This window comes from Girardinichthys multiradiatus, chromosome 9, assembly GCF_021462225.1.
Source record: "Girardinichthys multiradiatus isolate DD_20200921_A chromosome 9, DD_fGirMul_XY1, whole genome shotgun sequence".
In the NCBI taxonomy this organism is placed as follows: domain Eukaryota; kingdom Metazoa; phylum Chordata; class Actinopteri; order Cyprinodontiformes; family Goodeidae; genus Girardinichthys; species Girardinichthys multiradiatus.
Window position 1 is genome coordinate 30,738,760 of NC_061802.1, and position 17,164 is coordinate 30,755,923.

General features: G+C 36.9%; 1 protein-coding gene across 3 annotated transcripts; it reads left to right on the plus strand.

Moving 5' to 3' along the window:
* The first annotated feature begins 8,280 nt into the window (after window positions 1–8,280).
* npl (N-acetylneuraminate pyruvate lyase (dihydrodipicolinate synthase)) lies at window positions 8,281–16,312 on the plus strand. Of its 3 annotated transcripts, none has more exons than XM_047373918.1 (12): window positions 8,281–8,614; window positions 11,010–11,100; window positions 11,327–11,400; window positions 12,407–12,452; window positions 12,558–12,615; window positions 13,649–13,724; window positions 13,862–13,954; window positions 14,076–14,221; window positions 15,235–15,281; window positions 15,368–15,452; window positions 15,538–15,577; window positions 15,668–16,312. In XM_047373918.1, the coding sequence occupies exons 2-12, from the start codon at window positions 11,021–11,023 to the stop codon at window positions 15,805–15,807; spliced, it is 885 nt and encodes a 294-aa protein (XP_047229874.1). In that variant the 5' UTR covers window positions 8,281–8,614; window positions 11,010–11,020; the 3' UTR covers window positions 15,808–16,312. The 3 variants fall into 3 exon arrangements, with proteins under 3 accessions (XP_047229874.1, XP_047229873.1, XP_047229875.1); XM_047373917.1 differs by having other exon boundaries at window positions 8,282–8,614; window positions 12,365–12,452; XM_047373919.1 differs by lacking the exon at window positions 11,327–11,400 and having other exon boundaries at window positions 8,282–8,614; window positions 12,365–12,452.
* Window positions 16,313–17,164: the final 852 nt, after the last annotated feature.

The window sequence follows — 17,164 nt, forward strand, 5'->3', positions numbered from 1 at the left end:
TAGGGGGATCATATTTAATAGACAGTCCAAAGACATGCCTGTTAGGTTAATTGGTCACTCTAAATTGCCCTTAGGTGTATGAATGAGTGTGTGCATGGTTGTTTGTGTGTTGCCCTGTGATGGACTGGCGACCTGTCCAGGGTGTACCCTGCCTTTCGCCCATAGATTGCTGGAGATAGGCACCAGCTCCCCCGCGACCCACTATGGAATAAGCAGTAGAAAATGACTGACTGACTGACTGATATTTAATAGATCTTGCTGAGCACAGACCCTCCCACACTAAAAAAAATCCCCAAAAGTACAATTTGGGGGTATTTCACCTGCCAAAAAGTGATCATGTCTGTGGGTTACTTTTTGTAGATCTAAGTCTTACACTGGAACAAAAAAAAAACAAAACTAAGCAGCTGCAGGTGCACTCACAGCTCCTTTTTGGTTAATATTTAAGTTAGATACTATTTTTCTTTCACTTTGACTTGAGTTGTTTTTTTTGTCGTTACAAGCCCTTCCACTTACCCATGTTTATTTGCAAACAAGCTATCCACCTCAAATGGCTTTACAATGAATTTTTGCGGGACTAATCAGCCTTTAAATGTCTCTTTCCTGTAGGTGTTGTTATCCAAAGCATGCCACACTCATTTCAATGTGTTAAACCCCAAAAATGGCTGACATAGGACAGTTTCACTCATGAAAAAGTGACAGAAACCCACAAAAGATCTATTCTTTATTTTTACATACCTGGTAGTCCTGGTCTCATTTCAACTGAAACTTTTTCAAGAGATCATGACCAAGATTTCTCGTACAAATAACTTATTTTATGCTATCACTTCAGAATCTATCAACATCTACGAACACATTTGTATGCTCAAATCAAAAATGTAAACAACACAGCTTCAAAAAGTGAACTGACTTAATTTTGATCAAACAAGATTTAAAATGAACAAAAAAATTCAACTTGAAATATTTGTTCCTCTCAGAAATCAAAATAAATATATAGATAAATAAGCTTTGCAACTATCAGTTTTACTTACATCTTGACAAGAGGCAATATGCAACAGAATCCTGGATACATTAACACAACTTTTTTTTTCATTGACATGCCTCACAGACAAATTTTCCTGTACTGGCTTTGACTTGCATCTTCACACAGTTTTGGTGGAACCATCTTGGGCACACATCACATCCAATCTGTGTTGGACAAAGAGACAAAAACAAACAGTTGGCAACATAATGATTTTAGAAAATTTGTGTCGGTGCACTTTGTTATTCTGAGGCTTATTACATTTTATGGAAATTTAAAATGAAGTATTTTCATCTTTCATATAGTTTAAACATGTTAAATGTTACCCAGTTAGTGTCCCCATCCATCAGTCCACATAAATAACATAAGTTTGTCAAGTCCTCTACATAGCATGACAAAATGGAAGAAAAATACATTGTTTATCAACGTAAATGTAACTGTAAATGATAATATTTAGATTCAACATACTAAGTTTCGGGATCCATTGTGCAAGGCAGTACATGTGTGTGATTTTAGCAAGATACTTGTGTTTTCCAGGAGGCAGACAGCAATCTGCATTCTTGATAGAATTGACACTTTCTGCCGAGTTGTGAAATGTCACTGGAGACCCGTCGAGGATGCACTCTGCAAACTGTTAGCCAAAAAAAAAAGGAATGTGAAAACAAAAAGGATGGGTTAAAGGCTTTGGTGATTTTTGTTATAAACTCCTCACAAGTCCACTTTAGTTTTGTTTTCACCACTTACAATACTCAAATGGCACTGTAAATATAAAATTTTATATCCAACAAGCATTACATGTTCTATGTTTAAGAATTATGTCACAGCACCGTAACTGAAGACTTTCTTTTTCTTTTATACATTTTGTTTTATACATTCTTCTGAAAAAACAAATAAATAAAAAATAAACTGTTACAAATTGTACGTCTCATTAATCATACCATCTGCCAGCCAGCCTTGTCATGCCTATATGCCTATTTCATCTTAGCATCAATACAACAGGTCTTACCATGGCTGTCTTTTGTGCATAACAAATCAGAAACTCATACCTTTAATGCGTAAATGCCACATGAAGTGGCATCTTGTTAGACTGGGTGACTGACTATGTCACATGCCCATCTAGATACATTTAAGCCTTTGAGTCTCATGAATGACCTAAAATTCATAAGATTCATAAAGGAACCAGAAATTACAGACAAGTCCACACATCTTTATGCGTTTCCACTAAGACATTGAAATACATGTTAATAAAAAAACTACCTGGAAATGTATTCACAGTGTTTTATTTGCCATTTGCTCTCACCCAATGGGTCCAAGAAAAGACTTTTCTTTTCTCCTGGCATTATAACCTGCACATACACATCCAGCTGAGTCCAGGTGATAGTCATGGCAATGCAATTGTAAGGGATCTTGAATGGACAGCAGAGTTAATTAAGTCATGAAATTTTACCACAAGCATCCAGTGATGGCTTTGATTGACTATCTCTATGAGATACTTGTACAAGCATGGGTCAATCTGAAGGCTAGAAAAAAATAAAAGTCTTTAAATTGTCAGGGTACTTCAACATTAAGCATAAGACCAAAAAAGATCTCTTGCTCTTATCTTTGGTTTCTTTTGTTGCCAGATGTTTGTCATTTCAAAGGAATCAATGACAAAGGCACTTTCCATGTTTTTGTCATTGAATTTCTTTACAAGCAGGGTCAGGTATGCATTGATAACCTAGCATACAAGAAGAAAACCTTCAAGTTTTATTTACAAGATTTTTATTTACAAGATGTTGAAGTCAGTAGTTCTGAATATATTGACATCTTACCTCACTTTCAACTTCCTTTTGAGGGTCAGTGTTGGAAATGTCACTGAAGAATAATATTGGAGACTAGAAGATAGATTTTTTTACCCTCCCATGCATCTTTCACATCTGTCATGAAACATCAATATGTGATATTTTTTTCCGTTAATCTTCAGCTTTAAATCCAAATCAATTTGAAAGGATTCCACAATATCTCAATACTATTGTTCCTTTAAATCTTGTTTAATCTGATTTGGTCTTCTCAATGTTTGTGTTTAACTCTGTGTTGAAAATTCAATAGAAAAAAATCCTCATCATGATTATTCTCTAAATAAAAAATGTTTATATGTTAGGTCAGTATGTTGCTCTGCCATTGCAGCACGCTCATGCAGACTTTGACTTGCTTTCAAATAGAACACTCCATATAGCTTATCATAAGCATTAATTTAATCTGTCTTAGCATTTTCAATAGAGCTATGATAACTTGTATTGTTTGATTTCATGTTGAAACTTACTTTGGATAATTGAGGTGTTTCAGTGTGGACTCTGCCGTGGAGTCTGGAGGAGCCTTGGACTGGGCCATGGACTGGCCTATGGATGGAGCTGTGGAGGCCGGTGGGGCCGTAGACAGGGCTGTGGTGGTGGCTGCAGGGGCCGTGGAGGCTGGAGGGTTGGAGGGTCCAAGGTGGTGGATGCAGGGACCGTTGAGGCAGGTGGGGCCGGTGGAGCCATAGACGGGGCCGTGGTGGTGGCTGCAGGAACCGTGGATGGGGCTGTGGAGGCTGGAGAGGCCAAGGACTTGAGGGGATGTGGACGAGGATGGAACTTCATAAGTCTTCCGGGGCATCCTGGGTTTCTCCTCCGAGTACAACATTAGATGATCCATGTTAATTTTGTGTTTGAAGACACCCTGGTTGTCTTGGAGATCCACACTTTTTCCAGTAATAGATACTATAGTGTAGGCCCCCAGGTAGTTGGGGTCTAACTTTCCTCTTTTTCTCTGTTGGCTCCTCACGTTAAGCTGCCACACTTTCATCCCTACATGGAATTTAGGGGTTGTTTTCCCTCTGCTGTTTTTATCACGTTTGGAAGACAACCGCCTGAATGACTTCATCCCGTTTTAGAATGTTTTCGGTGACCTCCTCCACAGACAAGTTGTCCTCCCCACTGTTGTCAACCTTTGAAATAAGTATCAGGTAAATTAAAATTTTGAGGAATGGCACTACATGAAAAAAGTTGATGCTTTTATGTTTGTAAGTAAACCTCACCCTGTAATCCTCTGGGATTTCAACAGGATACCTTGCTTCTCTCCCGAACATCATAAAATATGGTGATAACTTTGTTGTCACCTGACGCCTGGTTCTGAGGCCAAATAACACTGCATCTAAATGTTTGTCCCACACCTCTGGTTTGCCCTCGACCAGTTTAGACAGTGCTCTAAATGAACAATGGACAAGAATTTGAAATTCTATCTAAAAGCACTTCATAACATTAATGGTAAGGAAAACAAATTCAACAAAATGTTTGTACAAAAAAGTTTACCTCTGTATGGTGCCATTCATTCTTTCCATCAGTCCATTTGTTTGTGGATGGTACGGTGCACAAAGACTCCTTTGGATGCCCAGCTTCTCACACACCGTTCTGTTGATCTATGTGAAGAGGCAATTTAAATGCCAATTGGTTAAAAACGATTATTGTAAAACAAAAATGCACGTTGTCAACATATGAATGCGAAAAATTTTAAATGTGAGCGTTAGGTCACATTTGAAGTTCTATTTACTTAACTTATACCTAGGTGAAGTTATACTTACTTCATTCACAAACTCTTTTCCATGATCAGTGAGGATCCACTTTGGTGCCTCAAACTGATACACAAACTTAAGAAGGCACTCAGTCACCTCCTCAGCACTTTTGCTCTTTAAAGGATAAGCTTGTGGCCACTTGGTGTAGTAATCAATCATTACACAGATGTACTGATATCCACCAATTGTAGTTTGAAGTTTTCCAACGAGATCCATGCCAACCAATTCAAAAGAGTGAGTTACCTTAATCAGAATCAGCTTTATTTGCCAGGTATGTGTACACATACAAGAAATTTGAATTTGGATTGTACAATGCTCATAATGTGCATACTTATGCAATAACACAATAACAAAGAAAAAAGTCAGGCTACAAAATATATAGGCAGCAGTTTCCGTTAACTTAGTTTTCCCACTGAGGCTTTGTACTGATTTTAACGTCCTCTCAATATATTATAAGTTATGATGTCTGTCTGTTTATATAAAAGAATGTCAAGCTTACCTTTATTGGTGTGTACTCCACCTCTTGCTTAATTGTCACTTTGCTAGCCTGGCATGCCACACACTGACTCACCTGAGAGGAAAAATGACATCACATTTCAGAAGATTTGAAATTAATTAAAACCAATCTAGTAGATAATGTCATTTCTATTTACGTATTACATGCAGTTGTTAACCTCGTAAGAAAGACATTACAAAGACTTAACATAATAACAAGAGTATAAAGCTGCATACTGACCCACAAATGTATGTCTTCAGACATCCCAGGCCAGTAAAACCGTAGAGAAATAGCTTCTCTTGTTTTTTTTTGACCACAGTGTGGACCACTGCTGCTGGCATGAAAACCCTGGAAGACTTCACTGGCTTCATTCTGACCAACTAAAACCTTGGCTTTTACAAAATTAGCCTGGCCTCTGTGGCGAATGTAGAATAATTGTCCATCTGTCATAGGTGAGAGGAATCCAAAATGTTTAAATTGTATACATTTCTAATATCTGATATGTATTTTTGTTATGTAACAAGGGGCTGACTGTATGCTCAACATGGTGAATTGAAGGATTTAATGAAGATAATGACAACTTACAGGACAGCAAACAGGTATGGAGACAGACCAGACAAACCAGGCTATAAAGATCAGTGGTGCTTATGCACTCACATGCAATTAGGACTGTGAACATTTCCCTAATTATGCTCGTTAACTATTCAAGACCAACAAAAGTTGTCAGAAAACCTTCATAAATAGGGAACTAAGATATAGTGAAAAAACATAAAATAAAACACATATTGAATTTTCTTTCTAATTAACAGGGCAATTGCTCTATCATAAAATTAATCTGAGGAAAAACAATTAAAATTAGCCTAAGTTTTACACAACTTACCTTATTAATTTTTTGGTCGGATATACAACAGATAATATTTATACATTCCACAAGAAACTCTGTCAAAGATAAGACTATCAATGAAAAGCATCTAATTCAATCAGGTAATATGCGCAATTAATATGCACAATAACAATCTAGACTACTAACTGACCTTGGAGCTCGAAGCTCTGCGCTTTTCGGCGAAAATTTGACTTTTGATAAGGTGAAAAGCCAGGGGGGAAAGTTCCTTGACTTTTATAAGTCCAAATGTCTTGATATAGTGTCGCATCCATCCTAGACTCGTACAACAAATGCTTTTTCTTCTCGTCTTTGAGGCAACATAAATGATTATTTGCCAATTAAGAGTACTGACCAATGAACAGTTAGCAAGGACTGTTACGTTGCCTAATGAAACTCGAATGACATAAAAAAGTAAAATGTGGGGTACAATAAAAATTGATAATTAAAACTACAAACCCAATAAAGTAACATAAAAAGTTCATATAATCAACGTTTGAACAACAGCTATAATTATGTGCATTATTATTTTTGTTTGGAATATATTCAAACTTTATTCACTTTCATTTTGAAAAGGTCTTACAATGTAGTAAAATTCAACGGGAAAAGATGGGGTGAAATGTCAAAGAAAAAATGCATTGAAAAAACAGGTCAATTTTAAGAACGTGATAAGTAAATTGAACAGTTTTGGAAATTTTAAGGGTTTCTAAGATGATACAAAGGACAAAGTGTACTTTGATGTGGATAATTAAAATCGACAGGAAAGAAAAATACAAATTTTAGGGCAGATTAGTCCTTCTCTTTAAAAATTTGTGGTATAAATACTTTTTGGCAGAGAAAAACCAAGACTTTTGGCCATTTGAAAAATTGTGAAATACCCCCAAATTGTACTTTTGGGGATCTTTTTCAGTGTGGGAGTGTCTGTGCTCAGCAAGATGTCTTAAATATGATCCCCCTCAATGAAATGAAGCCATTTTAGACAGAAATAGTGTCTCATGAGTAAGAAAATAATACATGATCAATTTTTGGCAGGTGAAATAGTCCTATTTGGTCCATTTGGGGACCTTTTTCAGTGTGGGAATGATTGTTTGTTGCAGGATCAGTAAAGTATATTCCCTTTGAATTAAATAAAGTTATTTTAGGCAGACATTGCATTTTATGGGTCAGGAAATAAGCCTTATTCACTTTTTGGCAGGTGAAATACTTAGATATTGACCATGCTGGGGATTTATTTAGTGTGGGATAGATTGTGTTCAGCAAAATCGATAAAAATAGTCCCTCTGAATGGAATAAAGTTATTTTAGGCAGAAAAAACATTTCATGGGTCAGAAAACAAGCCTTGATCAATTTTTGGCAAACAATATAGTGCAATATTTTTCATTTTGTGTATTTTATTTAGTGTGAAATGGGCAGTTTTCAGTAAGATCAGTAAAATATAATTTCTCAGACTGAAGCAGAGCACTTTTAGGCTGAAATTACATTTCAATGGCCAGAAAAAAGGCCATAATAAATTTTTGGCAGAGGAAAAACACCTAGATTTCTGGCTATTTTGGCAATTTTGCACAGAGTGCATTCTCAGAGGTCTGTGAAATTCAACCCATCAGTAAAACAGAGTCATTTAAGGCAGAAATTACATTTCATTGGTCAAGACATATTGGCCATAATTATTTTTTAGCAAAGAAAAACATCGATTTTTTGACATTTGGGACTTAATTCATGCCTTCACTGAGATCTGTAAAATGTAGTTCCTCTGAGTGAAATACAGTTTATAATTTCGAAATTTTGCAACGTTTTCATTGGGCACTACCTGTTCTATTTTATTTTTTATTTTTTCAAAATAAATGAATAATAACCACCTTGAAAAAAATATACGTCAAAAAACGTTTTTTAATTTATTTTATTTAGTCATTTATTAAGTTACATCCATCACAGTATAGTTACGTGACAGAGTGATTCTAAATCCAAGCAAAGTTAGTGCAGATAATTGATCAAAGTTTATTTTTACTGCTATAGTTTAAAATGTAAATTTGCAGATATTTATGACAAACGACGAAAGCGTGAAACCGACACTTTCACAGTGAGAACGTCACAAGTTTTATAAGAAGAAAAGGATAAACGAGACACACCTTTGCTGTAATATTGACCATACAAATATAACTTTTATTTGTCTTTCTTTTGTTGACTTCAAGAGTTAAACCACCGAGAAAGAAACTCTGAAAACCAGACACTCAGCTGACAGGCTGGGCGCGCTCCTGCAGCAAGCTCCTCCCACTCTCGCTGCTCGCTCCTTCGCGGGGACGCGCCCGATCTTACCCGATCAGTTTTTGGCAGACCATCATTTTACGGCACAACACATCACCTGTTTTGTTTTTTTTATACGTTTTTTCTTCGATTTTTACATTTAAACTACATATTCCGTGATCCTTTGGGGTGTCACTTGACGCTTCCGATAGTTTCACATGACCAGAATCAGCTTTATTGCCTAGTTCGTACATACCAACGAGGACCAGCAAAGCAACAAATCGCTGGCGAATGCAAAATCCGACTGAACATAGGCAGTATATAAGCTGTAGCTTTCATACCCAAAGTAGCATTTCTCCAGAAGACCTGTTGAAGGACACACACACAAAGGTTTGATGCAAGTTATATTTAAATATGTTACTCTGATCGTCATTAGACCACAGTAGCTGTACATTTATTGAATATTTTTAATGTGTTTTTGTGCGCTGTTTTCTTTTTTTCATTTGTTTCGTATATAGAATAAATTATAATTAACATGTTTGTGTTAAAGTTGCCAATTCATGTTATTTTTCAATGCACTAAGAATAAACTATTGTTAATATAAGCTCAAATCCACTCAAACAATTGTGATTTGTTGTGATTTGATGTATCCTGACATCTAATCAGTACGTTTAGTAGTATCCTGTGCATTTTAAACATGCCTTGCTAACAGATTTATTAATTAATTGGACTTCAAAAAGTACAAAAGTTGCTTAGTGGACATTTTCCAATTCCATGTGTCTGGTGATTTTCACAGCAAAACCCAGAGTCAGGAATATTTGAGAGGATATGACTGGACAGGAAGTATTTTGGAAAGTAATGTGGTTGGAAATTTAAAACAGTCATTACAGAGAGTGAGGGGGATAGTGAAAGAAAGTAGGAGAGTTCCTTTAGTGTGCCTTCTTGATGGACAAGATAGAGAGGAATACAGAGGAATATGTGACTAAAATATTTTAGAACAAACACAAAAACTGTCATGTTAATTTAAGATTACAGAGCCAACTAAGGAGAAGAGATTTGAATTTTAAGACTTGGGCCTGTGGCTATTTATCATATATACAAGACATGGGTTTATTAAACACCTAGAAAGAGAATCCAGTCATAAATCTAATTTGTGCTGCTTCTCAATGCTTTGGAGACGTGCCACAATATTATGGACATTGTAGGCATTAAGTTACATCCTATAATGGAGCACTGAAAAAAGTAGGACAGACACAACTGGATATAAGAACAGAGAGTAAAATAACTTGGGGAATTAAAATGTACAAAGCAGTTAATCCAGGACGACTGGGAATGCTGAAGTTCCAGCATTTGGGAGAGAAATAACAAAGTTAGCAGGAAAATATAGAGTGGAGACCTAGAGTTCACCAGATCTACCCCAGTTAGTAAGGTACCACTGTGGTTAGTTCAAGAAGTCACTGGAAACTTGAGCATGTGAGAGATATCAGTTCTTAGTTACCTAAAATCATCACAAATAGTTCCAAAAACAATTAGGAAAGCATTGGAGATGCATCAATTACATTTTAATTGCATCATATATAAAACAATGTCTTATCAATTGGAAATATTTGCAATGGGAATCACAGTTATCATTGGATTGCAGTGGGACAAAGAGTCCAGGCTTGATAAGGAGATGATGTGCTCAGACTCAGTTGCCATTTTAGAAAGTTTACAGTCTACATAAACCGTCAGAGATCTGCTTATTAAACATTTTGATTGCATGTTAGGACTTAAAAGAGGTAATACAGATTCTGTTCTGTCGTGTATCACCAGAACACAAGGGGCTGAAAGAGAATAAATGTACTGATAAAGTTTTTAAAATAAATAAAAACAGGAAGTCACAGAAGAGAAGAATAAATACGAATAGGTTTGTAATTGGGGAAAGGTGGGGTCATGCTAACAGAAAAGCTGGAATATAATGCTTCATAGCAGCATTTATGAAGCAGAGGGGAAAGACTACATGATCAAGTATGTGTGAACAAATAGAGTGACTAAATGGATAGAAACAACCAGGGAAGACCACAGCACCTAAATCATGTGCTCTAAACTTCTTCATATTTTGTCACATTGCAACTACAATGTATTTTGTTGAAATAAGACCAATATTTGCTGTCAAAGACCAGTAGCTGATAATTATGAAGTGAAGGAATTGTGGTTTTTCAAATCTTTTTGTAAATATAAATTGAATAGTTTAGCTTGCATTTGTTTAGTTCCTCTGAGTTTTTGGAAATGTAACTATACCATCTTTACCTATGTAAACACTAATGTTTTTGTTTTTTTTAATACATCATGCTCACTCAGACTAGAAAGAGGTTGCCTATGAACACTTTACAGTACACACTGATTTAATTATTCTTGTGTAGCTCTGGTTGTATGTTTATGGTAATTTTCCTGCTGGAAGATGAACCTCAGCTCAGTCTCAAGTCTTTCACAGTCTCAAGCAGGTTTTCTTCCAGGATTGCCTTGATTACTGCTGTAGAAAATCATCCACATAGCATGATGCTGCCACTGCCATGTTTCAGGGTGATATGCAGTAGTTTTCCATCACACAGAGCATTTTACATGTCAGTCAAGTTGTTCATTATTGGTGTGATCCAACCAAAGCACCTAGTTTTACAAAATGTGGAAAAGCTTCAAGCATTACAAATTAAAACTAGACGGGAAGCTCAATCATATGTCTTTTTCTTCAATCCCAGAGTTCAGTTTTACTTCCTGTTCCTTTTCCCTTTGTGTTTATGTGTGTTAGGTTATATTGTTATGTCAACCATGGCTCACACTGCTGACGGAAAGGTGACAGGTCTGCTTGCGGCCACGTTCACTCCTTTCACTGCTCAGGGGTAAGGATCCTTCAGAAGCTCTTCTATTGCTGCAGCCCATTACAGTTCTGATTGATCTGTGAGTGAGTGAGTGCACAATCAGTTTCCTTGTGAGGAGGAGAGAGAGAGTTTATGTAAAGATCTGACATGTATGACCATCATCATCCTATGGAGTTTGGTGTTTCTGTTTCATTATGTATTCAACCATATTTGTAGTACTATATTTCTCCTATTTTTCCAAAAACAGTGAAGTCAACTTATCTGTGATTGGACCTTATGTTGACTACTTGACAGAAAAGCAAGGTATAAAGGGCATATTTGGTAAGTTTAAAAGTGGGATTCCTTCTGTTTGACCTTTTTTTACAATAATGTTCCCACTTGGATCAATATTAACGATACATAGCTGCTTGATTTATCTGGTTGATTATCTGGTTGATTGGTAGACAGTGTCATTCCTTTACTAATAATGGTTCAGTTTCCAGTCATACATATACACATCTAACTTTAAGAGTGAAAACTAAAATGGCTGACAGCTCTCTTATAGAAAAAAAAACATATGCCCTCGAGGAGGGTAGAGAGAAAGTTCACAGCTTTAGTCAAGTCACGATTAACACAGCTGAAGCAGCTACTTCAGTGCTGCAAGGTACGATTGCTTATAACAAGACTTGTGGAGATTCACCATTCTTTTCCTGCTATCTTGGCTGATTTATTTATTTATTTTTAGTGTGTTTTAGGGGTGTTTCCTTAAAATACATCCAAAGATCTGCCTTCGTTTAATCAGATGTGTAAATCTTACCCAAATTGTTTAAAGGCATAGTCAATGCAGTTCTCTGAAAGACATCAAAATTATTTAGAGAAGGTTCCCTCTTGTTTTTTTTTTCTTCTAGAATTTAGCAAAAATAAATAATTTAGCAATCCTCACTGAAAAAACAGGAAACCTTTTTTTGAGTTAAAGTTTAGTTTAAATTAATGTCGCACAGTAAGAAAGAAAGGTTTGTGAGGTCATTTTAAACTGTGTGTAAATATCTAGCCTCGAATGTTTGTTAGGAGCAATCATAATAATTTATATAAGAGGTGATGTATTAAATAACAAGTTTCATTTGTCATCAAGGTGAAAATGACATTATTTCGGTTATTATTATCACTAATCCTTTAGTTCCTGTAATTGATGATTCCAGTTTGTGGGTAAATGTTCTTCAGTCAGGTCCTCGCTTTATTTTACCATTAAATAAATGAATATGATGTAAGCCACTACATGTAAAAACATGCCTAATGTTGCTTCTAGTTAACGGCACCACAGGAGAGAGCATGTCTCTATCTGTTGCAGAGAGGAAGCTCCTGGCAGAGGAGTGGTGTCAGAGAGCAAAGGGAAGGTGAGTGATCTCACAGTTTGGCTGGATACTTTTTTGTTATTATAATACGTTGAGTTTTTTGCAGCTGGATCTGAAATATAAATTTCTGAAAACTTGTTTCAACAGAATGGATAATGTTATTGTACATGCTGGATGTATGAGCCTCAAAGACTCTCAGGATCTGGTGAGCTGTTGACTGTTTTACTGACTTTGCATCTGATTTTAGATGTAGGTGTACATATAATCAGATGTATTCTGATGTACCGAAGAGAGATTAAAATTGCAGTCCCATTAGTTAAAAAAGAAAGGTCAGAAAAAAGCAAGATTTTCCAACATGCAATTGCAAAGAACCACCAGTGTTATGTAAATGAGGGATGTTTTTATTAAGGTGTTACATTCACACATGTACACATGTGATGTGCACAACTGGCAGAAATAGACTTAGCTAATTATTAATTATTTATGGTAATACATCACTTATTTCTTCAAGACTAAAAGCCTCATTTTATGTTCTTCTCCTGTATTGGGCTCAGATTGTAGGATTTGGAAACTCATGCAGACTTTCTTTTATTGTGACAACAACCATATGAATTTTTGATGTGCCTGTTCTTCTAAAAACTCTTGTGTTCTTTGTGGAGGATGAATTCTCCGTTTTCAGTACTATACTTCCTTGGAGAAGCAGCCTTTGTGTAAACTTGGTAAAATCCAGACTTAATTTCCTCCCAACTCATAATGCAAACCTTTCCTGAAAGACGCATGCATGTCTTTTTTTTTTTCCAATTCACAATGTTTGATTCAGGAGGTTGCATCTACCTATTTATCTCACTCTGAAGAGTGAACGTTTTGCCAGGAACCCAGTTTTAAGATAAAAAAAACTGTCACATTTAGTAAATACAATGTATATAGTAAATATTTACACATTGTTTCATTGTTTTATTTCAATATGCACTGACATAATGTGCAGATATATGTGTAAAAGTAGCACATGGTGCAATGAAAGTTTAATTGTTCCTTTTAATTAGTTTGTAACTGTTTTTAACGTGAAAAAAAATGTTGACCATCAGTTTGTAAACTCTGGTCACCCAGCACTTTCTCTCGTGTTTTATTAGAAGGACTTTAAGCCTGCAGTGTATTTCAAGCCATAAGGTGTTGGAATCTAGGCTCAACGTCACACTGGTAACCAGGATATGACTGAAACTAACTCTTTTTCCCTTCAGGCTCGTCACGCAGCAGATATTGGAGCTGATGGGATAGCAGTCATTTCTCCCTCCTTCTTTAAGCCCAGAACTGCAGGTGTGTTATGCGCCTTTTTGATCTCTCATACGATAGGACTCTGTCATCTGCCTCTGGATTTCATTAATGAATCAATACTGTATGTTTCTCTAAAAGGTCAAATCATTTCTGTTTTTGTTTTGGTCCCCCTGTTTCAGAATCTTTGAGGAAATTCCTGCAGGAAGTTGCTTCAGTTGCTCCAACTCTGCCCTTCTACTATTATCAAATCCCATCATTAACCGGGGTGAATGGTCAGTGGTTTGATTTGTGCTCTGCACTAACGTTATATAAAGCTAAAGTTATCTTCAAACACATCCAAAGACCTGGCAACTCTCGAGTGCGGTAAATTTGATTTTGTCATGTTTTCTTCAGTGCCAGTTAGAGATGTGATAGAAGACATCGAGAAGCTCATTCCCTCCTTCAGAGGCGTGAAGTTTAGTGGGAGTGACCTGTTAGACTTTGGCCAGTGTGTCAGCTACAGCCAGCCTCGATGGTCCATCCTGTATGGTGTGGATGAGGTCAGTCGTTCCCTACATTTTCATTTGGTCTTGTGTTCTTCTTGCTTTCAGTGTCAGCTTGAATAAAAATGGATTTTTAAGGTGTTTGAAGCATTTGATCACATTGACCAAATTGGTGCTGTCTTTGAGGCCCCCTTGCAGCATTTGCAGCTGCAAGTTTAAAACATCTGGCTGTCATTTCAGCTGTCATTGGTCATTATGTTATGCCTGATCATTGTACATTCTTTGACACAGCATCTTACTGTCATCTATCCCCCAAGCTTTTTGCAACAATCTCCAGGAGGATTTAGAGTGAAACTAAGGATGAATATGACGAAAAGCACCTGATTCCCACTGTTAAGTACAACAGAGGATCTATGATGCTGTGGGCCAGAGTTAATCCCATCTTGAACCAGCACTTTTTAAATAAAAATCTGGTCAAATCAACACAGAAATTGTTCACCAGATAGAAAACCTGCCTTCCTCCATGGCTAACCTCTGTTCCCAGACTAAATCCTAAAGAAAACCTGTGGGCTTAGCTGAAGAGAGGGCCCATGGCTCTGGATGATCTTGACAAACTGTACAATGATTCCTCTCTGTATGCTCTGACCTTTTGACACATTTTAGGAGAACGCTGAGCACTGTCCTATTGACAAAAGTTGTCCAAATAATTATGCAACATATGATCTGCTTATAAACGATTATTTCTGAACCTGGAATTGGTCCTCAGAGGAAATATTCCTAAATTAAAGCTTGGATTTTGCTAATGTTTTAAGTATGAGATTATGACACTGCTATATAATATACATTTATTTGAAGGCTTTGTATACATCTTTACTAGAGGTAAATTAATTCGTTTTGCTGGTCAAAACCTTTCTCTTTTCAGTTACAGATTTAACGCAATGAAATGGAAAAACACCGCATAGTGGATGAATCCTTTTTGAAGGCGCTGTGCATGACTTTATGGTTCACTGCACCTTTAACCTCATTGCATTACTCTAAAACTACATCTTTTTTATATGATTTTACTGCAGCAATTGTTAGCAGGCCTGGCAATGGGAGCTAATGGAGCTGTTGGCAGGTCAATGATCTTTCATTTTCATATTTCCTTGTTTTATTTTATTTTTTACTGCTGTTATTTAAGCTTATAAATTGATCTTCCTGCAGCACATATAACTACATTGGACGCTATGTCATCCAGCTGATTTCAGCTTTCGAGACTGGAGATCTGGTCAGAGCCAGAACCATTCAGGTACCTCTGTCCCTCTGTTAATATAAGCTCTCCTGTCAAGGTTTTGTTGTATTTGTTTTAATTCTGGTCTAACTTCCACATGCAGTTCAAAATCCAAGAGCTTCTGGGTTATGCTATAAAACTTGGTGAGTGATAGCTGCGATCTTCACCTCCAAAATAAGTTCAGACTGAGGAATTTTCAGGAAACTCATTAGCTGGTTTGCTATGTGTGGCAGGTTTTGATATCGGAGTGAACAAGCAGCTGATGGCAAAGGTATCAGGCTTGTTTCTGGGACCCCCTCGACTCCCGGTGATGCCGTGCTCTCCTGCTCACGCCCAGCTGATCGCACAGAAATACCACAACATTTTTGCCTGAAGGCTGACGTGTCTCAGCTTTTTCACTTAAACAGTGAGACTCCATCTTGTACCCTATCTCCTTGGATGGTTCTCACAGCACAGTAACAATGAGGCCAGTTACCATATTTTATAAATGTCAATTAACCAGCTTTTTTGCATCAGACCTGCACATTTATTTTTGGAGAAACTTGAAAGGTACAAATATTCTAGCCAATTAGCTTTTCCTCTTTACCTCTCTGTTCTCTTCTACCCTTCATAATTTGATCCATTAAAAAAAATCAACATTTGATTTATGAAACCCACAGGTCTGGAATACCCTCGTTGACTTGAACTCTCATAGGGAGCACAATGTATGAGCAGAAATTGAATCATATGGTGTAATGTAAAAGAAAAAAAACATTATTTGTCATTGTTGTGTAATGTAGATTTATGTTTATAGAGCATTAAAAGGGAAATTAACAGAGTGATCTGTATTTTAACACTATTCAAAAATTGTTACTAATAAATATTTTTTGTGATTCTTGCTTATGCCTTTTTCTTTATTAGGTTGAATTCACATGCTCAGATATTAAATTCCTGATGGGGGGTAATGAGTGTTTGGATGTCCAGTTCACATGTGTTGTCTGGATCAGGAGGCTTACAATCCTGTTCTGAGGCATTTTGTGGGAGTATGGGGTACCAGGGATGCCTTTTTAAGGAAATGACTTTTTGCATGTTCTGCAGTAGTTGCAGCAGAGGGTGAAGCAGCCAGGATGAGTCAGATCCCCTATATCTGAGACCATGGTTCTCAACTGGGAAAAGGTGGACTGCTCTTTCTGGGTTGGGGTGTATCATCAGTTTCTGCATCAAGTGGAGAAGTTCTTGGTGCCATATCACGAGGAGTTAAGTCAAAGAGCAAAGCTCTTTTTCTGGTGTGCCTATGTTCCGACATTTCCCTATAATCATGAGACTTGGATCATGACAGAAAGAATGAGATCCCGGATACAAGCATCAGAAATTAGCGTCCTTAGTAGGTTGGTTGGACTCTGCCTGAAATAGGGTGTGTGCCTCTCTGATCTGGAGGTTTTCCAAGCATGTGCCACTGGCAGAAGACCACAAGGTGGACTTGGAACTTGCTGTAGGGTGTGTAAGTCACTTTTGGTCTGGAAATGCCTTGGGATCAACCAGGATCTGGGAGCGGAAAGTCTGGCTTTCGCTCCTGGACTGGTTACATTCAAGGTTGTACACAAACATTAGAAAAACCAAATTAAAGGTCAAATGTTGTGCAGAAAGTCCGACTGCAGCTAGGACTGTATTATTGTATTGAGGCAATATAAATAAGAGGCTAATATAAGAACCAACCACAAGAGAGCACAGAAGAGCTACAATTTTACAGC

Excerpts from the sequence above, each read along its gene's own strand:
- npl (XM_047373917.1), top strand. The coding sequence starts at position 11,021 with ATGTCAACCATGGCTCACACTGCTGACGGAAAGGTGACAGGTCTGCTT. Across the intron at positions 15,282-15,367 it reads GCTAATGGAGCTGTTGGCAG|CACATATAACTACATTGGAC; the intron begins GTCAATGATCTT and ends ATCTTCCTGCAG. Across the intron at positions 15,453-15,537 it reads TCAGAGCCAGAACCATTCAG|TTCAAAATCCAAGAGCTTCT; the intron begins GTACCTCTGTCC and ends TTCCACATGCAG.